Genomic DNA, 26123 nt, shown 5'->3' with positions numbered 1-26123 from the left:
TAACAACATATATGAATTTCACCTCTCTCACACAATTTTTACCTTCTTTTTGCATCCCTCAAAAACCAAAAAAACAAAAAAAAAACAAAACAACAACCAAAACAATAAATAGCTGAGGTGGCTACATCTTTTCAGAAAGCTCTAAGATCAGCATCAATAGCTAAAAACTCCAAGCTCTTACACATGGGATAATGGCGCCACTTTGCGAAAAGTTCTTTCGTGGACAGAAACTCAATGCACAATTTTTTTTTTTTAATAGAAACAAACCCCAGAGCAGCCCATTTATTGTCATAATACCATAAAAGATCAAAATAGCTTGGAAAAATGTGAATCACTATTTTAGCCCAACAAGTGTAACTAAGAAAAAAATGTTGCCTTCTGAGTGTCTTCCAACTTCACTGACCATACACTTCTAGTTAGAGACACTTTGAAGTAGAGTAATGTTGTCTCCTTTTAGCATGATTCGGCCTGCAACATAGATTAAAAAAAAAAAAAAAAAAAAAAAAAAAAAAGACATCAGAAATCAGGGATCTTTCCCACCGAACTTCCTAATTACTTAATCAGAATTTCAAATCTGTAGCATGAGAGGATCTGAAAAGATATTTTTTTAATATAGAAATTTTTCTTCTTCCTCTCACAAGACAAAACCCTTGTAACAAACATGCATAGTCAAGCAAAACAAATTTCCACAATACTAATGTGCAAAAAATTTGCTTCATTTGACTAAAGCTTCTTGTTTCTTCTTCATGGCACACATTCATTTTTGATTTTTCAAGCATTTAGAAACATGAAAGCACTTACATGAGCAAATGCTTTTATGAGGTAATTTCAAGTATGTGAGAAGATATTCCTTTATGAAAACAAATACCCCAAATGCTGAGTTGGATGGTCCATTCTTAACTGCTTGCAAAATTTGCATATATAATATACAAAATTTACCTTTAATTTAAATAAAATCAAGGCTCTAAGAAAAACAACCTAAGCAGTAAGAAACAAAGTTAAATCTTCCTACTGCTTCTCAAAAACAAATCTTACACAACTGATGTGTGTTGGGAGAAACTTTAAGGAGAGGAAAACTTAAAACATGAAATTCAAAGACTCATTTTTAGCAAAGGACCATTTGATAAGAGATGAAATAGACATGAAACTTGGAAGTGAGGCGGCATGGATAACACTAAAGAGTTATCCATTATAAGTCCCTGATTTAATTATACTTTCTCAATGGTTAAAATAAAATCATGAATCTTCGAGTCTTTATTAAATACGCTAAGGAATGGCTTTAAAAAAAAAAAAAAGGGTAACTTCTGCAGCATCATCAAGTTACTTTTTGGATGGTGGGGAGAAGGCAATCAGGATTAAGTAATTTACTCAAAATCACACACCTAGCAAGTGTCAAATACTTGAGGCTGGATTTGAACTCAGGTCCTCCTGACTCCAGGGCTGGTGCTCTATCTAAAATGCCACATAGCTGTCTCAAATCATCTAAATTATCTAAAATTGAATAAGGTTGTATATGATCTTACCAAGTTGTTTCCTTGACTTTGTTTTAGAGTGAATCTCCTCTGCATCATCCAATACAAGATTCATATACTCATCAAAACCCTAGATGATAAAATAAATTGTCATTTAAAATTTTTAATAGTTTTCCAATAAAACTTATTATGATCTTTTTAGGCAGAATTATATTCAAATTATTCCAAACACATAAAGCTATGTTATTTTACGACACATTATTACAACCGAAGACAAATACTTTTATGAGTTAATACAGTACTGGTTTTTAACATAACACCACTGGTTTTTAAAATGAAAGAGCAAAGATCTAGAAACTTCAGTGACTGCTACTCAGAAGAAATCTATTCCAACCACTACTCTTCCACATAAATTAACTTACCTTCTTTTCTTTTACTCAAGGACACAACCTTTTTTTGAGGAAAAGACTCTGTTGGCATTCTAGCAAAGTCTATAGAATGTTTTTCACAATTAATTAAGAAATAAAAAGGATCCACATGTGCAAAAATGCTTATAGCAGCTGTTTTTGTGGTGTCAAGGAATTGAAAATTGAGGGGATGCCTATCAATTGGGCAAGAGCTGAATAAGTTGTGGTATATGAATATAATGGAATACTACTGTTTTATATAAAAAAGACGAGCAGGCAAATTTTAAAAAACCTGGAAAGACTTCCATGAATTGATACTAAATGAAGTAAGCAGAAACGGGAGGACATTATAACACATTAACAGCAACATTATGTAGTAGTCAACTATGACAGACAACTCTTCTTAGCAAAATGGTGATCTAAGAAAATTCCAATAGAATTGCGATGGAAAATGCTATCCATACCCAGAGAAAGAACTATGGAGATTGAATGCAGATCAAAGTATACTATTGCCACTTTTTCTTACTCGTGGTTTCTTTGGCTGTAACATGTAATCATGTTGTCAATTTTCTTTTACAACATGATAAATAAGGAAATATTTAAAATAATTGTACGTGCATAACCTGGATCAAACTGCTTGCTGTCTTGCAGAAAGGGGAGGGAAGAGAGAAAAATTTTGAACTCAAAATCTTATGAAAATGAATGTTGAAACATGTAAATGAAAAAAACAAAATACATTAAATGAAAAAAATTCTCAGAAATTTTTAAATATTTAAAATACATGATTGCAAAGAAAAAACAATTAAATTAAAATAAATTTTTAAGGCTCATGGATCCCAGATTATTCCTACCTACTAACCCCTTATGTATATGCTCAAGGAAATCAAGGTATTGTTTTCTTTCTTGTCATTCTACCTCCACCTCCTACCCCCCCCCCAAAAAAAAACCAAAAAGCTAATATAGTGCTATATACAGAGTTAGCTCTCAACAAATCCTTGTTGTTTTATGGACTTGTGAACTTAATACACCTGTGTCAAAGACTCTATGGTTTGACTTCTGATTCTTTTCAAATCTTTTTTCATTATATACTGCTGAAAAAGAGCATAAATTTCAGATACTTACAATTATGCAGCCCTCTATTCGCATATTTACTTGCTCATATAACCACACTTGAATTCGGGACCGCTGAAATAAAGAGGCAAAATTTTAAAAAACAAAGAAAAAAAGACACCAAATTTATCATTACTATCCATATGTGCAAATGTGATTCGGTGAAATTCAATTTCCCAAAAGTGATTTTATAAAATATCAGAAAACATTTTCAAAATATAATTGATGCCAAGATGTAAGGTTAAAATTATTTCCAAAGAAATTTTCAATTTTGACAGTACTGAGATTACACATGCTATGATTTCCCATGATTCTCAGATCTTTAAGCCACAGCATTTTTTTTAATGGCAGATCAGACTTATTTTGCCTTGTGAAATATAAACATTTTTCTCAGAGTTCTCTGGATTCTTGAAAAAAACTCAAAATATCTCAGGACCTCATCAGACCTACTGAGCAAAGAGACCAACAGTCTGAAACAAACAAGTTTCCCCCAACACTTTTTACATCATACTAGCTTGCTAAAGCAATTGGAAATGATTCAGATTCTTTTTTCGTGTGGCAATAAAGGGCCATAACCTCAGATCAATAAGCTTCAGTGAGTTCAAAGGGCTATTAAAAATTTCTCAATCAACACAAAGCTTTATTGTTCAATGTATGCAAAATAAATAAACAAGTCTAATGAAGCCATTAAATCGGGGATTCTTAATTTTGGGTCTATTTGAATATTTCAATAAATTTCAATGTATCTTATTTTATGCATTCCACACTACGAGGACCAAATGGGTCAGCTGGCACAAAAGCATTATGATTCTTGTTTATTGTTTTTGCGTTTTATTATTTTGACCTTAATTGGAGGTTTTCTTGGCAAAGACAGTAGACTGGTTTGCCATTTCCTTCTCCAGCTCATTTTAAGGATGAGGAAACTGAGACAAGTGACTTGCCCAGAGTCACCCAACTAGTACACGTCTGAGGCCAGATTTGAGCTCCCAAGTCCAGTTCTCTATTCACTGCACCACTTCCGAAATGAAAAATTTCATTCTATTTTTAATTTGCTTCGTGATTAAGGGGAAAAAAAGCATTTTATCAATCAACACAGCTTATTCTTTCCACTCCTTTTAAATCCCGTGCATTAAATACAACTACCAAAAAAACAGTGAAAATGTAACAGGTTATAATAAATGCGTGTCCTGTCTACTGAAAAAGTTTTATTCTAAAATAAAACGAATTCGTTTTGGCTATGCTTAAAAAGCTCATAATAACAGCATTTGAGGATGATTTGAATAGAAGAGTCAGTGTTACTTTTGAATAGCCTAAGACCTCAGCGGGGGAGGGCTTCCCTCCCTGCTGACACAACGCTACGCTGGGTTCACACGGGGTAGCGGAGCTTCGCTCTGCCATCCCGGGCTGTCCGCTCCCGCTCGCTACAATGATGCTTTAGGGCCCGGCGTCAGTCCTTTCCCTCCCCCCCTTAGCTTTCTGTCCATGATTCTTCCGGACGAAACGCTACCACGCTCTCACAAGAAGGGAACGGCCCCCCGCTAAGCACATTCACCCGTGGTTCTGTTTATTTTTTCCCCTTAGGAAAAGCAACAAGGAGCTAAGCGATGAATGAAAGCGTCCGCATTTTCACTTACATTTTGGAGGTACCTGAAGATGAGGTTCTGGCCACGAGTTGTTAAGGGAAAACCTGCTGAGCGGCGCGCCCGCGGCGGGGGGAGGGCCTGGCGCCGGGCTTTGGGGGGAGTCACTAAGCGCACGCGCCCCCCGGCTCTCCGTTCCCGAGGCTTCTCCCGGAATCGGTTCCCGGGCGCCGCACGCACTGCCCGAGTGCGCACCAGACGCGGGGTGGGCGCCAGCGGAGGATGAAGGCCCGCCGTTCGCGCCCGCGCCCCCCCGAGGCGCCCCTACCCCTCCGGCCTTCCCGCGCCCTCCGGTCCCCAGCCCACGCCGAGGCGCCCCCTCGGGGGAGCGCGGGCCGGGAGGCCGGCTTCTCGCGCTTCCCGCCCTCGCGCCTGCCCGACCCTCCCGCCGCCCCGGCCACACCACCAGCAGAGGATACGATGGGCTGCACCATCACCTTCTGCACCTTTTGGCCCTGGCCACGGTACGCCATGGCGGGAGCGTACAATGAGCGCTAGGCACGGCGCGCCTCAGGGAAACCACGAGCGGAACCGGAAATGCGCTCGCGGTGCACGCCGGGACGACTTCCGCCGCCACTTCCTCCGGGCTGAAGCGCTGCTCTTCTTCCCTTCCGCATTTCAGGAAGCGGAAAGGGGAGGGGTGGAGGAGGGAGGAGGAGCCAAGGGCTAAGTTGTCATCACGGTGCCTACAGCGCTCTCTACGGGGAAGGAGGAGAAAGCAAAGCCGGGTTCCATTTCCTTCCCTACCCCCACCGGAAAGGCAACCTTGTCCCGGCCTCGCCCAGCCCCCTTCTGTAGCCTAACCCATTAGAGCCCTAGGCTGGCTTCGCCGCCAGTCAAGAGGCCAGAAGGAGAGTAACGACCCCGTGCTCTCACCCCTGGTTCTGGTCGCCTCTTTTGCTCAAATGCATCACTAACGATTAGAAAAATGCAAATTAGGACGACTCTGAGGTAGCGTTACAACGATCGGATTGGCTCCCAAGGCAGAAAGGGCAAAGGGCAAATGTGAAAAAGGAGGGGCACGAATGCCTCGGGGCGGAGTGGTGAGCTGTTCCGGAGGTGGGGGAACTACGGCCGGGGACGGAATAGGATGCACGCCTTTGAATCCCGCCGTGGATCTGTGTCGCAGAGACGCAGGAAAATGGGGCATTTCTGCGTTGGACACTGAGAAGATTTCTCAGTTCGGCGTAGGATTGTGCTGGAGCGCGGTGAGAAATAACGGGGGGTGATTTCGGGGAAGTCTGGGCAGAACTAAGTGAGCTGATGCAAAGCGAAAGTGAGAGCGCTACAGTGACCGCGATCGTGCGGAATGCCCCGCTGGGAAAGGCAGCCCCGAAGGACTCCCGAAGAAGACGCTGCGCGCCTCCGGAAAGGGAACTGGTAAAGCTCGAGTCCGGCTGGAGCCTTTTTTCTGTTTCTTTGGCTTTTTGTGGGCGTCTGTGCAATATTGTCAGTCTGGTGATATCTCTTGCAGGATTTCATGTGTGTGATTGGTGTCTCCGTGCATGGAGGAGGGGCAGAAGGGAGGGAGAGAATTCGGAATTCTTAGAAAAGAGTGTTAGAAATAATGAGTGATAATTTTTTAAAACGACATAGGTGTTTGGGGGAATAGCCAATTAATATGGCCGTGAGTATTTTAAAGGAGTTAATGACTGCATTGATTAGCCCCTGCCTTTGGATTGGTTTCTCAAGTAGGAATCAACGTTTTCCGATATTAGCCTATATATGAATCTAACATGAGGGAAATTATGAATTATGGATGTAGCACAGTAATGACTATAGCTGTGGATGTTCACATTTAAATGTCTATATATGTATATGTATGTATGTGTACATACATATATGTGCATATATACGCATATGCATGTACTCATGCACACATATAATTCCTTCTTCCTAGCAAGCAATATAGATTCCTTTGCATTACCCAGATATTTTATGGCCCTTTAAGAAGGAAATATATATATATATTTATAATAGAATATATATGTTTATAATATAATATATATATATTTATGATAGAATATACATTTATAATAGAATATATATTTATGATAGAATATATATATATTTTTATAATAGAATATATATTTATGATAGAATATATATGTTTATAATATAATATATATATATTTATAATATAATATATATTTGTGATAGAATATATATATTTTTATAATAGAATATATATATTTATGATAGAATATATATATTTATAATAGAATATATATTTTTATGATAGAATATATGTATATTTATAATAGAATATATATATATTTATGATAGAATATATATATTTTTATAATAGAATATATATATTTATGATAGAATATATATATTTATAATAGAATATATATTTTTATGATAGAATATATATATTTATAATAGAACATATATATATATATTTATGATAGAATATATATGTTTATAATATAATATATATATTTATGATAGAATATATATATTTTTATAATAGAATATATATTTATGATAGAATATATATATTTTTGTAATAGAATATATATTTATGATAGAATATATATATTTATAACAGAATATATTTTTATGATAGAATATATATATATATTTATAATATTATATATATTTATGATAGAATATATATATTTTATAATAGAATATATATATTTATGATAGAATATATATATTTATAATAGAATATATATTTTTATGATAGAATATATATATATTTATGATAGAATATATATATTTATGATAGAATATATATATTTATAATAGAATATATATTTTTATGATAGAATATATGTATATTTATAATAGAATATATATTATTTATGATAGAATATATATGTTTATAATATAATATATATATTTTTGATAGAATATATATATATTTGTAATAGAATATATATTTATGATAGAATATATATATAACAGAATATATTTTTATGATAGAATATATATATATTTATAATATAATATATATATATTTATGATAGAATATATATATTTATAACAGAATATATATATTTATGATAGAATATATATATATTTATAACAGAATATATATATTTATGATAGAATATATATATATTTATAATAGAATTTATATACATATTTATAACAGAATATATATATATTTATGATAGAATATATATATTTTTATAATAGAATATATATATTTATAATAGAATATATATTTTTATGATAGAATATATATTTATAATAGAACATATATATATATTTATGATAGAATATATATGTTTATAATATAATATATATATTTTTGATAGAATATATATATTTTGTAATAGAATATATATTTATGATAGAATATATATATTTATAACAGAATATATTTTTATGATAGAATATATATATATATTTATAATATAATATATATATATATTTATGATAGAATATATACATATTTATAACAGAATATATATATTTATAATAGAATATATATATTTATAATAGAATGTATATATTTATAATAGAATATACATATATTTATAATAGAATATATATACATATTTATAACAGAATATATATAATAGAATATATATATTTTTATAATAGAATATATATATTTTTATAATAGAATATATATATTTATAATGGAATATATATAATAGAATATACATATATTTATAATAGAATACATATATTTATAATAGAGTATACATATTTATAATAGAATATATATATTTATAATAGAATATATATGCATATTTATAATAGAATATATATACATATTTATAATAGTATATATATAATAGAAACCACACCAGACACTATGAAATAGATTGCAAAATCATGGTTTAAGGGGCTCTACAATAGTCCACCAGGGTGTATATACATAAACGCATTCCCTTGGTTGTATTTTGCTGTATTTACTAAAAGTATTCTAGAAGAAAAAGTGTAACCTGCATTTTTAGTTTACTTTTAAATTTAATAACTTTGTCCTGAAATTGTCCACTCAAAATGGACACATCTATATCTATATATAGATATATATGAATGAAACTGAATCTCTTATTACATAACTCTTGCTTAAAAAAACAAATATACACAAAAAAACTATAGGGGCAGCTAGGTGGTGCAGTGGATAGAGCACCTATCCACTTAATACTTCCTAGCTATGTGACCCTGGGCAAGTCACTTAACCCCAGTTGCCCGAGGGGGAAAAACTATAATAAATTCAACATGTTACTTCCAAAACTTGTTTATGTTTCCTTCCAAACTTCCTTCAGTTTCTTCTGTTAATTTTTGAAATTATTTCAATGACTGCTTCTTTTTCTTTTATTCTTTTTGGGCATCATTGCTGCTACCCCCTTTGCCCTCCTTCTTTTCCCCTTCCACTTAAATATTGGAAAAATAAATCCTTGAAACTAATAAACATGAGCAAGCAAAATAAATCCATATCATAATCATTTCTAAAAATGTATGCTCTTTCTGGACTTGGTATCCATCACTTCCCTGTAAGGAAGTAACATACTTCATCTTAAGTCCTCTAGCGGCATAGTTGATGATTGTTTAGATGAGAGTCAAGTCTTTTAGTTGTTTTACATTATAATTTTTTTTGTCATTTATAAATTGTCTACATGGTCTTACTTAACTTTGCATGAGTTTCATGCATTTGTATTTCTTTAAAATTATCTCTTTCCACTGGGACACTAACATTGATGGTGGACTTGTGAACAGATCCAACCATTCTGGAGAGCATTTTGGAACTATGCCCAAAGAATTATCAGTCTGTGTATATACTCTTTGATCCAGCAGTGTTACTACTGGGATTACATCCCAAAGAGATCTTAAAGGAGGGAAAGGGACCCACATGTGCAAAAATGTTTGTGGCAGCCCTTTTGGTAGTGGCAAGAAACTGGAAACTTGAGCGGATGCCCACCAGTTGGAGAATGGCTGAATAAGTTATGGTATATGAATGTTATGGAATATTGTTGTCATATAAGAAACAATCAGCAGGATGATTTTAGAGAAGCCTGGAAAGACTTACATGAACTGATGCTGAGTGAAATGGGGCAGAATCAGGAGATCATTGTACACGGCAACAACAAGATTATATGATGATCAATTCTGATGGATGTGGCTCTCTTCAACAATGAGATGAATTAGAGCAGTTCCAACATTCTTGTGATAAAGACAGTCATGTACACCCAGAGAGAGGACTGTGGGAACTGAGTGTGATTCACAATATAGCATTTTCACTCTTTTTGTTGTTTGCTTGCATTTTATTTTTTTCCAGTTTGATTTGATTTTTCTTGTGCAGCAAAATAATTGTATAAATATGTATGCATATATTGGATTTGACAGATATTTCTACCATATTTTAACATATATTGGACTACTTGTCATGTAGGGGAGGGGGTAGAAGAAAGGGGAGGGGGGAATTGAAACATGAGGTTTTGCAAGGGTAAATGTTGAAGAATTATCCATGCATATGTTTTGAAAATAAAAAGCTTTAATAAAAATTTATAAAAAGAAATTGTCTCTTTCCTTATTTCTTGTGGAGCAAAAATTTTCCATTACCTTCACCTACCACAATTATTTGATAATTTCACAGTTGATGGATACTCCCTTAGTTTTGAATTATTTTCCCTTTTAATTGCCCTTTCAGAACTGAGATATTTGTTTTGTTGCAACTATCCTTTCACTAGAGACAACTAGTGGTTCAGTGCATAGAATACTGAGCCTGAATAGACCTGAGTTCAAATTTAGTTTCAGACACTTTATATCAGGGGTCCTCAAACTTTTTAAACAGGGGACCAGTTCACTGTCCCTCAGATTGTTGGAGGGCCTGACTATATAATTAAAAACAAAAACTTTGTTTTGTGGGCCTTTAAATAAACTTCATAACCCTGGGTGAGGGGGATAATCGTCCTCAGCTGCTGCATCTGGCCCGCTGGCAGTATTTTGAGGACCCCTGCTTTATACTTTATGACCCTAGGCAAATCACTTAATGTCTGATTGCTTGACAAAATGGATCCACTGAAGAAATAGGAAATCTTTGCCAAGAAAACCCCAGAGTCACAGAGTCAAACACAACTGCCTTCCATCTACATCTGCTACCATAACCCACTATACTTACATAGGAGTAATTAGGATGAAAAATATTTTTTGTTATTGGTTTTTGTTTATTCTATTATTCAGAGTAAAGCTTTAATATTATCTCTTATATAAGCTATTTTCCTTCAAATTTTTTTCTCTAAAATTTCCATTTTTAAAAATCTCTTGCTTCATTCATATTCATATAATCCCAAGTGGAAAATAAATTTTTCTCCGATTCTTATTATCATGGAGTTTCTCTTTAATATTGAACTTTTGAGTGTTTTAGATTTACAAAAATCTTTATAGTAATTGATGTCTTTTTATTTACTAAATCTCCAGCCTTAGTTCTTGAACTGGAACATGTCCTAGGGCCAGATTTTCCACTGTTGTGCTTTTGGTTGGGGAGTCAGTTCAAATTTTGCCTTGGGTATTGGTGCTGACCTCCATTTTCCTGGAATGTGAGCACTGGTAAGTTTTAGCTATTGCTCAGATTTTGGTTCAGAGTACTGGATTTTCAGAATGTTCTATAGCATCTTAATAGAGCACTGAGGACCTCAAAGATCCTAGGATTGAGGTATCTCAATCTGAGCACTCTACTCAGATTTGATCACTGCCATGCTGTTATAGTAGCTATCTTGAGCAGACTGCATCTTCATTAAATAATTTTTAATGAATGTAACTGGTTATTTAAAAGAATCCCATTGTATATACTTCTTTAAAGCAAAAAATCCCACCCCATTTAATGTTTTGTTAAATTATCTTTAAAGTGAGATATACATATATTTCATATACAGTATATCATGTTATAGATAAAGGGAGCTTAATGTTTGGAATAGTGAAGCAAAACAACAAATTCACATCAAAAGCTCTAAGTTCTTTGGCAGAGGATAAGCTTTCCTTTGTTTTGAATTTAATTTCATAGAATAGCACTAGGATATTATGGAGTTACTTTAGTATTTAACACAGAATATTTTCCCTTCAAGGCTTCATTCTGAGATAAGATGCACATGTTTATACATGTACTATATGTAATAGCTAAATAAAATTAGATATGATTACAAGTTCCAATCGTGCAAAAGGAGTTGAGAATGAAATATTTGAGAAATATCCTTAAGGACTCTAGTGCGTCACATGTTATCTCTTGCCTGCTACATATAAACTCGTCTTATTGTTCTGTCATTAGCTTATGCTTTTCAGGGCTCCAGATCTGTGATTTTATTGATGTAGGAAAATACTTATGAAGTAGATCAGCAATTGTTCTATAACTAAAAATCAGAGCTGTTCAAGAATACTGAGGTTGATCTGGCCAGAATCACTTAACTAGTACATCAGGCAGTAACTGTTGCCTCAGTTCTGTGCTCTCAAAGAATTTTAAAACTTGATTGGATCTTAAACACCTACTATGTACAAGTCATTGTGTTAGGTGTAACTGTATTCAAAGATTTTTAACATCCTTCCCCTCAAGAAGCTAATTCTATTTCAAACTGAGGGTGTTGAACTAAATGAACTCAAAAGACGTCTGATAGATCTCTATATTACAGATGTACACACAACTCAAATATAAAGCAGTATGTATTTTTTACATACTTACATAAATGAGGGAAAAACTAAATGAAGCAGTTAAAATAGGTTGAAGGTACTGGGGAGGCATTTGCCTGTAACTTCATGAAAATATAATTCATACTAGACATATGATCTTGGGTAAGTCGTTCAAACTGTCTGCCTCAATTTCCTTATCAGTAAGACAGAATTAATAGCCACTATCTCTTAGGATAACTGGGAGGCTAAAATTAGAGTATCTATAAAGTGTTTTTGCACACCTTAAACAACTATATATGCTGGCAAACTATTAAGGAACTCTACAATTCATTTTTTAAACAATAATCTCTTATGTAGCTGCTCTTAATGTTTTCTGAAAGTGCAGCACATATTCATCCTAATGACCATTTCTAGCAGCTAAATTATAGACATAGTTTGTATATTTAGTTGTTTGTTTACATGTAATCATTAAAGATTTTAGGGAACAAATTGAAGGCATTTATAGTTACATTAGGGGGACAATAATTTGACTCGGGCATCTACCATATCAGATGCACTGATGTGATGTTAACAGTTTATATACAAGTCACACTGCCAAGAATTTCCTACACCAGTTTTATTTAAAACACAAATATATTTTTCTCCGTAATGACTAATGGTTCAAATGATGCTGAACATGAATGATTCAGACGCAGATTAATAATACAAGTGCTTTAAATAGGATACAAACAAAATAATAAAAAATGAAAAGAATAAAATGGTTATTTACAAAAGGGATTAGAGATCTCTATGCAGACCTCAGAAACGAAATGCATAAGGGGGAAGAGGCGGTAACGAAGCCAGAACATTCCATTCTTGGCCTTGGGGAGGGGTCCTCATACAACAAATACTTTCAATTGCAGAGGAAGGGGTGGGGAGATTGTGTTTTAAATATATAAATTTCTCTTGTTTGTGCATAACCATTCAGACCTCAACAAGGCCAAATGGGTAGTCCTGTGGCATTCTCCACCCTCCCATGAGATTACATGAAATTCTCCTTTTGATGAGCCGCCTACAACAGCAGTTCCTTAAGGAGCCAATATGACAGGTGGGTCAATTTTCCCTATGGGAACCAAGATAACCACCTACAATGAATTATAAAAATGGACAAGTTTTTTTTTTTTTTTTTCCCTTTCTTCAAAATACCATATGAACACAAATATTTACAATGCAGTATATTTCCTTCTGAGAACACAAGCCTGAATAGGCTTATTCTAGCACAAGTCTAAAATCCTTGAGGGGATGCAGAGAGGACATCAAGAAAAAAAATCAATTCAGAAATAGTAGGAAAAATCATCTACAAAAATGGAAGGTACACAATACACCTCCAAAGCATCTCAACATCCCTATTACAGCGGGGTTCAGTGTATTGCTATAGTTCACATATGAAAATCAGCAGCTGATTTGGCTTCCTTTCTAGGTGGTTAAGGGTAGAGAAATCCTGGGCAAGAGAGTTTGCTGGAACTGCAGCAGTACAGATTTAAAAAACAAAAAAGCATAACCCTTCACACAACTTCTGGTGATTCTATGCCAGTGGTGGTGGGGAAACTGTTAGAGGGAGGAGAAAAACTTTCATGCTGAGAAGAGGGTTCTTCTAATCATGTCACTTCTTGTGAAGAAACCAGGGGATCCTAGCAACAGTAGTTCTTGGGACCACCGAGGCACTTTCAAGCAAAAAATAAAAATTCTTTTAAAATTACAGTAGAAATAAATAAGCATTTGCTAGTTAGAAGCCTTCAGAGTAGCAGAAGCACCAAAACTCGGACCTAAGAATTGTCCATGTTATTCTGGTTTGCTCCCTGTAGCTGCTTAGCCCTCTCTAAAGCTATGTTTACAGTTTAAATACATTGTAAAAGGACAGACAATGTAACAAAGGCTGAGTGTATTTTGCTCAGTGGCAGCATGAAATTTGGTCCTTAAGAGTAGTAGCAGCTGTCTTCATCTTTTTCAAACTCCAATAACCTTTCATGTATCCGTTTATACACACAACAAAGAAGACCCAAAGAAAAAAGCCAGAATTAACAAACATAGACCTTAAAGCTTTAAGCTCCTTTATGCCCCCCTCCCCAACCCAATCTCATCTCTACTTTCTCTTTTTTTTTTTTTTTTTTTTTTTTAAAGTGGGAGAAGGAAGGGATGGGGGTGAGGTGGGGTGGAGGGTGAGACAAGGAACTGTATCTCAAAGCTAAACAATAATAGACAGGATGGCTGCCCAAAGGCCTTCTCTTTAATTTGACCCACAGGAGGCCCAAACAAGTATAGATACTTCTGAGGTATGCTTCTGATTGGGGCAAATCCTGGCCTAGAGAAATAGTCACCTCAGGCAAATGTTATAATAGATGAAACGAAATTCAGTTTTTTTGTGAGTTTTTTTTTAAAGTGAGCTTTCACCACTTTCAGCTATCAATCATTTCTGAAAGCTCAAGTAGAAGGTCATCTTCATCCTTTCCAGGATCCAGGTCAATTTCTGCTTCTAATTTTCCTCCTGAGATCTCCCAGATCAGTTTCTCAAAATCATCTTCCACAGAAAGGGGGGGCTTTCCTGAAGAGGCAGAGCTGAGCCGGCGGCTTTTTGTTGCCACTTGGGATGAAGAAGGACTAGATACTTCGGGTGGTGATGGATCAGAATCAGCTTGGCTTGGAAGCAGATCAAGACTATGAGAAGGACAGAATTCATCATTACAAAGCTGTCTGGACAGAATCACTCAGTCCCTAGGTCATTGTTTTAACATGTGAATGTTTCTGAGTCTGACAATAGTTCAAGATGGAACCAAACATCATCTTATTTAGGCCACTGAATCATGTGCTTTCTTTTGAATATCATGAAATATAGAAAAAAACAATTTTGTGAACACATACTGTGACAGAACATTAATCCTGTCTTTTATATTTTCTTACTAAATCTTGGGGCTTACTGTATTAGTTTCATTCATAAATTATTTGAATTTGATGTGTATAAGAATTATTTGGTGGCAAAGTTCTTCAGAGATAAGAAGGAACAGGAACACAGGTATTTATAGTGACAAAAGTTTGACTAAAAGGAATAAAGAGAAAATTTACCTATTTGGGTTTTTTTCTGTCTCAGACACAGTGACTGGCTTGTCTTCAGAGAGAACTGGAACAGCAGCCTGGAAAAGCACATTGTACATCAATATCCACTTGTCTTTTCCAGGAAGTTAAGCAGCCCTCTGATGCCCAGCTCCTACTCAATGCATGGGTCTTAAGTATAGGGAATAAAACCTTCCAACTCGAGGAAGATTAACTATTATTTGGCTAAATTGGAACCTTGTTCCTACCATGGAACAAATACTGTTTTAAATGTTCTTTCTCTTTAAGAAAGCAAAGAATTTATAACATAAACATCCAAAGTATTAAGAAATAGCAGGCCATACTATGAAAGTTATAGACACAATGGAAGTAAGACTTTCATTTTTCTAAAAAGCTCCTACTATGGATCAAAAATAATTTTCTTACCACAGCGGCTTTCTTGCTTGGGTTTTCCTGAAGAATGCTGCTGGAACTGAGTGGCTTTACAGCTGCAATGACAGCAGGGTGGACTTCAGTTGCTTTGCGTTTGGTGGCCAATTTAGGGGTTGAAATGACTTTAACCACAGATGGCTTGACATTAACCTTGGGCTTGGCTACAGGGTGAAGATGATAGTTGGTTAGTATTTAGAGTGTCAGAAAACAAGGGTAATGGTATTGAAAAACAGAGGTATAAACCATGTCTAATAACACAACTAACCAATGCATATACACTTACTTACTTATCCCCTTAAATGACCTGTTTGGCATAGGATTTTGACAAAGAAATTGCCACAAACTCCATAGATAACCATCACATACTAATCTCTAACTCCTGGTATTTCCATTATTAAGCCTATTGATCATCACCTACTCTGTGGTGAAAAAGAATGGCTTAGTGGAAAGAACACTGAAGTCAGAAGACCAGACTAGCTCTACCACTATACTATCTATGGAACCTTGGGCATTTTCTCATCTATAAAATGAGGGGTCTATATTAAATATGCTCTTTAAATCATATGATCTCTAAAGGTCGTTGGTGCCCAAAGGATCTGTGGCTAACTCTGAAGGCACTGATTAATGGAGGGTCTACGGATACCATATCATAATTTTTGAGAATTTTCAAAACATTTTCTCTTTCTTTTCACTAAATTCTGAGAACAAATTAAATGCAACTGTCAACTATTAATCCAAGTGAGTCAGTCATTCATTGAATAAAGAATCCTACTGTTTAGGACATAATATATAAAACATTTACCTTTACCCCTTTTTTCTAAGGGCTGTGCTGCACATTTCACATTCAGTATTGAATCCCCAATTCCTGAAGTTTCTACCTCTACTTGCTGGGCTTTTACTGGCATGCGCTTTGTCAGCTGGCGGGTGATTCCTGGCACAGTATTCAGTTCTGATTTCTCTGCCATTTGTGTATTACTAGGTGCTGCTTCTTCCTGAAGGGGTGTCAAAACGGTTTTCTCCTTTTGTAGTGTTTCCACCTCTTGCTGTTTCTGCATGCGCTTCTCTCTCATGATATCCTCAAATTTCTTGACTTGAACTTTGGAAATGCCATCTCCTGTGGTCTCATCTGAAGGCTGTGAGGAAACCTACGAAAGACCCAACAGAATTCAACTCTAGCATTTTTAAAGACAAGCCTGTGGCCAAAACAACTACCAGCAAAGTAATAAAGACTGATAGTACTGCTTCAAAAAAGTATAGAGAGCAAAGAGAATTCTGTAATGATCAGCATAGAATGCATAATGTTTATCTTTCTTCCACAGCCTAACTGATATTTATGATCAAAAGCTAGAGTAGTTCCTAGAAAAGAAGCTTAAAGGGCCTTAAAAACACCTCTCTAAATCCTAGGTTATCCAGCAGAAAGAAGCATCTTTGAAAAATGGAAGAGGAAGGAAGAAATATGTTCACTTGTAATCACCAACAAGCAAAATTCTATAAGAAATAGTTATGATATAAAAAGAAAAAGTCATTTACATGGAAATTAACTATTTGTAAACCATGTTGCTAATGTTCTCACCTCAACAGTCTCTGTTCGAGTAACACCAATACGAGATGTGATGTCAGCTGCTTCACTAAGTTTCTTCTCTTCTTTTGTACCTGTATTATTCAAATCAAACTCCAAATCATTAATCTTTAATTTAGGCCAGTGTGGGCTGATTAAATCTTTAGCTTAATGGATACCTTGGTATCCATTTTGCAAACAAAATAATTTTGCTACCTGTTCTTTTGGTGATGCGAAGCAGTCGTCTTATCACTGGAGTAGCCTCAGCCTGTGGCTGGGAGTTGGTGCTGTTCTCAGCACTCTGTTGTACCCTCAGTGCCTTTTCTTGCTTGATCTCCTCCAGGGTTTTTATATGAACTTCCTGCATGGGCTTGGTTTTACTTGTAGGCTCTTCTAATTGCCCTTTGCTGGCAGTGGTAGGAGGCAAGATAACTGCTTTCTTAGACTCACTCTCTATTCTGAGCTTAACAGAAGGATTTTCCTTCTCAGCTTTCTGTCTCTCTTCTTCCTGCTGCCGGTGTTTTTTTTCAGCTAGGACCTCAGAAAATGTTTTGATTCGAATAGCAGAAGAGCTCCTTATCCCTAAACTGGAATCTTCAGTCTTATGGGTTCCTTCATTCTTGATTTTGGTTTGCAAGTCTCCTCGTTTCTGGCTGGCTCTCTCAAGACGTATTTCTTCTAGTGTCTTCACATGGATCTCTCCACCTTTTGCAGATCTTTCTGCTAACACAAGAAAAAAAAAATTTCAACTTGAAAGCTTCTTTCTCAATGGTATACTAGTAAAAGACATTGGATATCATGAATCCTGAACTTAAAAAAAGTAATAAGTAGCTATCTAATCATAGAATCTATAGATGTCATTCTTTTTGAAATAAAATAAATTTCTGCTTATACTAAAGAACAGTAATTTTTGGTAAAAATACAAAGAAATCAGATGCCTGATCTAGGGGACGGAGTGGGGTGAAGGAGGGGAAAAGTTGGAACAAAAGGTTTCGCAAGGGTCAACGATGAAAAATTACCCATGCATATTGTTTTGTAAAAAGCTATAAAATAAAAAAAAACAACAAAACTAGATGTTTGGGTACTAGAAATGATATTCTCTCCTCTTATAGAAAAGAGATTAAAAAATATTTGACACTTGAAAAACAATGACTGGAAATGGGAAGGTGGAGGAATAGAGAAAAGGGAAGGGAAATGAAAACTGAATTATTAGTGAATCAAGATGACTGTCGTTTTTTTAAAAAAAAAATCTAATCTCTAACCTGAAATCAACCAAATCAGAGAAAACATATATGTTGTTTGGGGTGGTTAAAAAACATGGGAATCAGTTTCAGTAATCATTACCTGTTGTCTCCATACTATTTAGATCAGCTGGCATTCCTAATCTCTCCTTCAGAGACTTAGAAACTTGAACTGAAAAATAAAAAATAAAAAGAATAAAATAATAAAAGATATGATAAAGATCTGCTGATATTTACACAGAATTATTAAACTAAGGATTCTTTATGGTATTTAATTGAATTTCATGTGTTCCTTTTCAATTTTCATAATGAAATCAACACTTTTCTCTTACTACCAGTACTCTTTCTCTGGGGCTTTGCCATCTCCATCTATTACTTTTCTCTCAAAATCTCTCCTTTCTAGTCCTTGACCCCAATAACTTGGCTCTGAAAAATTATTTCTACATCACATGTTAGAATATTCTTGAAAATAAATTTTAAAAAATTATTGCTAAATAACAAATTATGTGATGGGCTTTAGGAATTTTTTTTTTTTTTTCATTTTAAAAATCATAGAAAGGGAATGACATGGCCCTAAAACCCCATCATCTTAGTTTGCCTGAACAGATGAGGAATCACAGATAGCTCAAAGTGCCAATAAAGCAAGTGGCAAATGTAAAGAGTGTAGTAATTTTAAAAATTTATTAAATTAGTACCTTTCTTTGGTGTTTTATCAGTATTCATTTCTGGAGACTCAATTTTCTTCCCAAGCCTTTGAGCAAGGCTTCGCTTCAGTGGAGGGTCACTGTCAACACCTTTTAGATCAAAGGAAAAATATAAATTTAGTTGAAATCATTTTTTTAAAAAAGAAAAACCATGAATAAGAAAAAGCAAACAAATCTATGAAAATTAGTGTCCTTTCTTCTGTTTATATGATAAATAGTGAAGTTTCCTTGGAACTGGACAACTCTACCTCAGAGAAGGTAATGAAATTTTCACAGAGTAAGATGGTGGGATGGAAGAAAACAAGATATGAATAACCTTCAATATGGGAATCATAAGTTAACTAAAGTCAAGACTAAGAATGTATCAAAAATTCTAACTGGCTAACAGGTGAATTCCAGTAACCAAAGTAACACCACAAACAACCAAAAAGATTATAGAACTTCAGAACTAGAAGGAACTTCAGAGATCATTGAATGTCTTTTCCTTTTACAATCAAGAAAGATAAAGCTCAGAGAGATAATGTTTAAATAATTGGGAGAAAGTCAAAACCAAAATGTATGCTTTCTGATTCCTGGTCAGGAGCTCTTTCCAGTACCACCATGTTGCCTAGTGTAAGCTGTTTAAATAGCAATTTCTAATATTTTAATTGTTTTCCAGATTGTCGAAGACCAAACTTTCCCAAAGATATACTTGTATAAGACTCTACAGCTAGTAAAACTCTAATGTAGATACTATTAACTCCCAAGAGCTTATATCAATTTCCTTTCTCTATTCTACCTATTTTTAGGTTGCCTGCAAAAGAATTTTATAAACAACTTTATATTTCTAATAGCAAAAATGGAAAAACTTCACTAAAATTGCAATTATCTTTTCATATCCTTTGAGAACTTAGCACATAAATATGTAATTTAAAATGCTAAAGCAAAGATTTGTCCATAAAAACATCACTACTACCACCTACACAGGTACTATTAAATTGCCATGGCAACACCATTTAAAATGGTGTGAAAGGAACCTGTGATATCAGGAGAGTTTTTTCAAATTTAGGCAGTATATTATTTTTGGGTAGTTATGGAAAGTAGGTTAATTGTCTTTCAAAAAAGACAGGGGAAAAAATGGAATACTTTAAATTTTATTCTTCAAATAAAACTGTTAAGAGAACTTACTGATAAATAAATGGGAAGTTTAAATTTTAATACTTTTTAGCTAACTAAAATTGTTACATAAAAATTTTTTATTAAATCTAAATTTTATCCTTATTCTAAAAAAGTTCCTTAAAATTTTCCTTTAATGAAGAAAAAGAGAAAAAGTACTCAATATCTTTTAGCTCAGGGCTTTTTAAAAAGAACTATTAAGAATCAAAATGAACTTTAATTCATAAAACTGTTGAAAAGATAAAACAAATATAGGGCAAAAAGAAATTGGAGAAGGAAAGTTGGTGACAATGTCCTTAAAAACTGTTACAGAAGATTGGTGGGGCAACATCAATAACTTATTTTTGTGTGTGAAAGGTACACTGAGTTGTTTCTAATACATCACAGCTTGTTATATCTGCAAACAATATGTCCTTACCTGAGAGCTTCCGCTTCCCTAGCCTTTCTGTAAGACTCAGTCGCACCAAAGGCTCTTCTCCTAAAATAACAAACAATAAATAGGTTAAAATTTACTATCCTTAACCACTATTAGTGCTTGGTGAATGCAAGGCACTTGGCAATAAACCAGAAAGTATTAAAGAATAGTCATCTTAATACCCAAAATAATAACACAAAAGCTGGCATTTATATGGTACTTGAAGGTTTTTTGAAGTACTGACATACTTGATCTATTTCTCACTTGATTTATTCAAATCTGAGTTAAATATTGCAGTTATTAGTCTAATTTTTAGAGGAGAAAAGCAGAAATTCAAGTTTTATGCATAGTCCATGGTCACACAACTAATAAGTACTAAAAAAAAGGATTTATAGCTAAGTCTTTCCTGATTCCAATTCTAGAGATAAATTTTTGTCTTGTGTTTTTATCATCTAGATATTCCCCTGTATTCCTCAGTTTCCAAAAGAGCTAGTTCCTATAACAACATTTTAAAAAGAAAAAAAATCAGAAACAATAAATATATTGAAAAAAATCTGACATTATATGCTACTCTTTTCTCCTTGGGTCCCCCAACTTTTGGAAATGGACAGAAGTAGGAGTGCAAGACAACAAAAGTTTTTTGTAAGTCTCAAATAAGTAAAAACAATTCAGCATATTAAATATTATATGATAACACCCTGGAGGTCAACAAATAGTAAACATGAAACAATAATGATATATGCTCTACAAAATGCAGTGTTAGGAGTCAAGTAAACCAACATCAATTCATTTCCTCTTCTCTTAAGGCAATAAACTTGCATCTTCAACAAATACTTGTGGAAAGACTTTTTTGATAGGCAGTGAAAGAGACACAAAATTTTTACAAAGGCACGGTTCCTTCAAGTTTGACCCTGAAGAAGAGATAAGACAATTTATCTCTCTAACTTCTTTGCAGAGGTGATGGACTACAGTCATGTAACATTGTACATATTATTTAGCTGATGTGATGGTTTGGGTACAGATTGAACTAAAAACTCCTGGAAGAGATGAAGACTTAAATAAGCCTGTCTAGAATAATGTCACTGGGAACAGAAAGAATGAAACAGATAAGAGATACCATAGACATAAGAGACTCAAGTTCCACAGTGGTGCTGGCAAAATGTACCCCACTTGTCCACCCCCCCCCCCAAAAAAAAAAAGGCTAGATGAAGGCCTCCAGTGCAATGAGTAACTCCTGTTTAGAGGATCTATGGATGAGCATGGATACAAATTGCAGAGGATGAATTGGCTATTCTCTGGTCAAAGAAGGGAAAAGTCATCATGAATTCACTGAAGCATCAAAACATCAGCTATACTTGATAGTAGACTGAAGAGGAAATGTGAGAGGAAGAAAAACCACATAAATTGTTATGTCACTGGAAGAAACAATGAAATCAGGAGGAGTTACAAGTTTAGAGGTAAAGATTTAATTAATTTTTTGTTTTGTTTTGTTTTGGATATAGTGAGTTGCCTATTCAAGATGTAGTATAAAAGAATCAAAAGTCAAATATAGAGGTAAGGGCAAGAGATATATAGTTTGGACCACCAATACAGAATTTATAGAACAAAGACATGAGAGAATAAGAATGTGAAGGAAGAGAATGTAGAGAGAGAAGATAGGGGCCAAGGACTGAATTTGAGGGAACACTAAGCTTATGAGACTGTAATGAGGTCAAGGAAACAAAGAAAAGAAGTCTTAATAAAGAAAGGTAGGAAAATTAGGAAAATGTGATGAAAAACATCAATTTATCTCCCAGTGATTTGTCTCAGGGATCTATGTTTGACCCTATAATATTTATCATATTTATGAATGACTTGAATGAAAGCTTAAATGGCATGCTTAACATATTTACAAATGACAAAGCAAGAAGAAATAATAATGACCTGAATGCCAGCCACAATCCAAAAAGATTTCAACAAATTAGAACTTTGTACTGCATTTAATAAGGTGAATTTGAAGGGATAAATATAAAGTTTTAACCTTTCCCCCAAACAACTTCACAAGCATAAAATGGAAAAGGCATGAATATATAGAATTCTATGTGAAAGAAATAAGGGAATTTTATTGAACTGCTAATTTAATATGAATCAATAATGTGGTATGGAAGTCAACAAAGCTAAAATAACCTTAGGTTGCACTGAGTCAGAGTGTTTGAATCAGGGTGTATAGAGGAGAGTGAGAAAGAAAGAGAGACAGAGAGACAGAGAGAGAAGGCAGATAAATCTCTGCTTTGCCAACACCACATAAGAATATTATGTTTCATTCTGGGGCCACATTTCAGGGAAGACATTAATAAAACGGAGAGAGTTAAGAGGATAGCAAACCAGAATAGTGTAATGGCCTTGAGCTCATGCCAAATGAGAACTGGCTAAAACAATCAAATATTTTTAGAGTGGAAAAAAAAAAGACTTGGGCAGAAAGGAAGTTAGATTTATTTCTAAATGTTTGAAGGGCTATCACAAGGAAGATATATTAAAGTAGTTTCCAGGGGGAATAGAGCTAAAACACTGGATACAAGCTGCAAAAAGACAAACTTACACTTACTATAAGGAAAAATTTTCTAATACATAAGAATTATCCAAGAGTGAAATATGCCATATAACCCATCTCGTTTTTGAAAATGCTTTGTATTTATTTCTATATATATTGGCATTTCAGTGTATAGCTGTTATTTCCTCTAATAGAATGGAAACTCCTTTAATACAGAGATCGTTGCATTTCTATTTTATTCTTGGTGTCTAATAGAAAACCTAGCATATAGCAGACACTTTTTGATTGATACATGTTTCTCATATGTATCCCTTCAACTCAAAAGCCATAACCCTAGCTCAGACACTTCTCATCTCCTGGACTAATGGCCTTAGGTCTTCCTGTCATTATTAGACTGCCTTCTCTTTTATTCATCTTTCATACCACTGCCAAAATGTATAGGTATGACCATGTCATTCCTCTGCTGAAAAACACTGTGTACTGAATAAAACGGAAACTTCCTACCTGGAATTCAAGGATCCCTGCAACCAGGTGCTAATCTATCTTTCTAGCCACAATTCATGTTACCACCACCCCTTCAAGTTTTGTAAACTACAAATAAATAAAGCATCTCTTTTCAATTTCTGTGGAGGGCACTATTATGCTTCCAATCACAGGTTTGAAATACTGAGGTTATCATCAACTCCTTATTCTCATTCAGCTCACCTATTCAACCTATTGCTAAATCTTGTCCTTTCTACCTTCTATAACACTTCTCATGTAGAATCCCTTCTTTTCTTTCACATATCTACTCCCTAAGTACAAGCTCTTAACACCTCTTAAATAGACCATTATAATAGCTTTTTAATAAATATTCCTATTTCTACTTTCATTCCATTTTGTTCATCTTCCACTTAGCTGTGGAATGATTTTCCTAAAGTACAAGTCTGACCATGTCATTACCCTACTCAAACTTTTGTGGTTCCCTATTAATGTCAGGATCAAATATAAATTGGAACTTAAATCTCTTCAAAACCTGGCCCTTCCTCCCTTCTAGTCTTGCAATTTAATTCCCTCCATAATCAGCTCTACTGATCTACCTGCTATTTTTATCACATGGTGATTCATTTCCCATCCCTGTGCCTTTGCACTGGCTTGTCCTTCATTCCTAGAATGTCCTACATCTATACCTCTGTTTCCCTGACTTTTTTCAAGATTGAGCTCAAATCTCACCATCTACAAGAAGCCTTTTCTATCCTCTCCATCTAATCTACTAATGCCTTTTTCTGAAATTGCCTTCCATCTATGCTCTCTATATGTAATATGCACCTAGTAATTAACATGCCTCTCCTATTTAAAATGTAAGCTCCTTGAAGGCAAGCAGAGTGAGTTTTTTCCCTTTTTTCTGTATCCTTAGCATTTCGCATAGTGCCTGAACACTGCATGCTGCTTAAGAACTACTTGTTGATTGACTCCAGGGAAAGAAAGAGAAAAGATTATCATTAATCAAGAACTCATAAGGTTTCAAAAAAGTATGCGCTGCCCACGGAATCCCTCAGTCACTTCTGAGGAGGGAATTGGGCCATAAAATATATTACTAGGTAGCAGAAAAACACATGAAGAAACTTCACCATGGATGCTGTTACTGCCCTAGACCAAGTATGTGCTCTATCCCCTCATGAATTGGTTCTTTGAAATCTCTTCATCATGTAGTTTTTGGGCACACTATAATACTCAATTCAACTTCCTCTACAGGGAATATCTGTAATATATTCATTTAGTTGCAACTTCCTTCTTTCTTCAGGTTTTGCTTATGTAAATAACGTTAACAATGATATGATTCAGTAATTTTGGCATTATGTCCAGTCATTGGACAGGGATGTCATATTAAAGGGCAAAGTCTAACTAAAGTTTGTTGACAGTCTAAAAATGATGTGGTTCTTAGTATTACCCTTCACTGCTACTCTACCACCTTCACTATAGAAGCAGAAGAAAGTTATGTGAAAGACTGAGGTTCGTTTTTAATTTTTTTGTAGAGGGCCAGAACTCTGGAGAAGTATACTTGAAACAAGGATACTTACAACAAGGTGTTAACTCAGTGTGATTGATAAGATGATGGCTCTCTAGTTTACATATACTCTTAGTATGGTTATGTAATGGTTCTCTAGTTCAAACATACTCAGTATGCTGTAATAATATAATTGTAATAGGGTATTTAAGGACTGAGAGAACTGAGGACACAGTCAGTCAGAGTGAACAGATTGTGAAAGAGACAGATTGTAGCAGACACATTCTGTGAAGACAATAAAGACTTCAGACTCTGTTCCTGACCATCCTGGTGGTGACTATCCTGCTGAGACCAAAGCCCGTCCAGAGGACCTCCAGAAAGCTAGCCTGGACATTACAATTTTTGTTTCCTTGACTGCCTGAAACTGCTTACCTATTGGTGATATGCTGGTCATGTCATCTTTCATACAATCTTCCTAGGAGAGGGGCCTGCCCATTTTACTCCCTTGTTCAAAAAACCACTGGTAGCTCCCCACTACCTCTAGAAATAATATAAACCCTGGCTTCAACCTGCATTTTCAACCTAATTTCACATTACCAGCCACATTATGCACTTTGTTGCTCCTTGAATTCAACATGCCATATCCTACCTTTGTGCATTTCTATAAGTCAGTTCTCATATGGATTATGTTATCCCTTCATCTCTTTCAGAATTCTTATATTTTCTTTAAGGTTCAATTCCTGTAATACCTTCTCCATGAAGCTTTGCTCAATTCCTTCCCACCCTATTCCTACCTGT

The 26123-nt window shown here is 34.8% G+C and overlaps 2 protein-coding genes across 6 annotated transcripts in view; both read right to left on the bottom strand.

The window, feature by feature from the left end:
* Positions 1-231: 231 nt before the first annotated feature.
* SNRPE (small nuclear ribonucleoprotein polypeptide E) lies at positions 232-5230 on the bottom strand. The gene is made up of 5 exons (XM_031937184.1): positions 5049-5230; positions 4624-4650; positions 3002-3064; positions 1524-1602; positions 232-468 (listed from the first exon to the last, which is right to left on the bottom strand). The coding sequence occupies exons 1-5, from the start codon at positions 5100-5102 to the stop codon at positions 413-415; spliced, it is 279 nt and encodes a 92-aa protein (XP_031793044.1). The 5' UTR covers positions 5103-5230; the 3' UTR covers positions 232-412.
* Positions 5231-13367: 8137 nt separating this feature from the next.
* Positions 13368-26123, bottom strand: part of ZC3H11A (zinc finger CCCH-type containing 11A) — a 35957-nt gene continuing 23201 nt past the window's right edge. For 4 of the 5 annotated variants that reach the window (XM_031937182.1, XM_031937179.1, XM_031937180.1 and 1 more), the window contains 9 exons: positions 20812-20871; positions 19230-19328; positions 18638-18706; positions 17510-18016; positions 17309-17388; positions 16538-16880; positions 15730-15896; positions 15316-15383; positions 13368-14910 (listed from right to left, as the gene is read on the bottom strand). In XM_031937182.1, the coding sequence (XP_031793042.1) occupies positions 14652-14910; positions 15316-15383; positions 15730-15896; positions 16538-16880; positions 17309-17388; positions 17510-18016; positions 18638-18706; positions 19230-19328; positions 20812-20871 (1652 nt within the window). In that variant the 3' untranslated portion in view covers positions 13368-14651. The remainder of the gene's footprint in view (positions 14911-15315; positions 15384-15729; positions 15897-16537; positions 16881-17308; positions 17389-17509; positions 18017-18637; positions 18707-19229; positions 19329-20811; positions 20872-26123) is intronic. The other variant, XM_031937183.1, reaches the window with a different exon arrangement.

This window comes from Sarcophilus harrisii, chromosome 4 (genome assembly GCF_902635505.1).
Source record: "Sarcophilus harrisii chromosome 4, mSarHar1.11, whole genome shotgun sequence".
In the NCBI taxonomy this organism is placed as follows: Eukaryota; Metazoa; Chordata; class Mammalia; order Dasyuromorphia; family Dasyuridae; genus Sarcophilus; species Sarcophilus harrisii.
This window is presented reverse-complemented; position numbering and strand designations above follow the sequence as displayed.

Coding starts and splice junctions, on each gene's coding strand:
- SNRPE (XM_031937184.1), bottom strand. CDS start 5,102: ATGGCGTACCGTGGCCAGGGCCAAAAGGTGCAGAAGGTGATGGTGCAG. Junction 4,651..5,048: donor AGGTGATGGTGCAGCCCATC/GTATCCTCTGCT, acceptor ACTCGTGGCCAG/AACCTCATCTTCAGGTACCT. Junction 3,065..4,623: donor TCTTCAGGTACCTCCAAAAT/GTAAGTGAAAAT, acceptor TCTTTATTTCAG/CGGTCCCGAATTCAAGTGTG.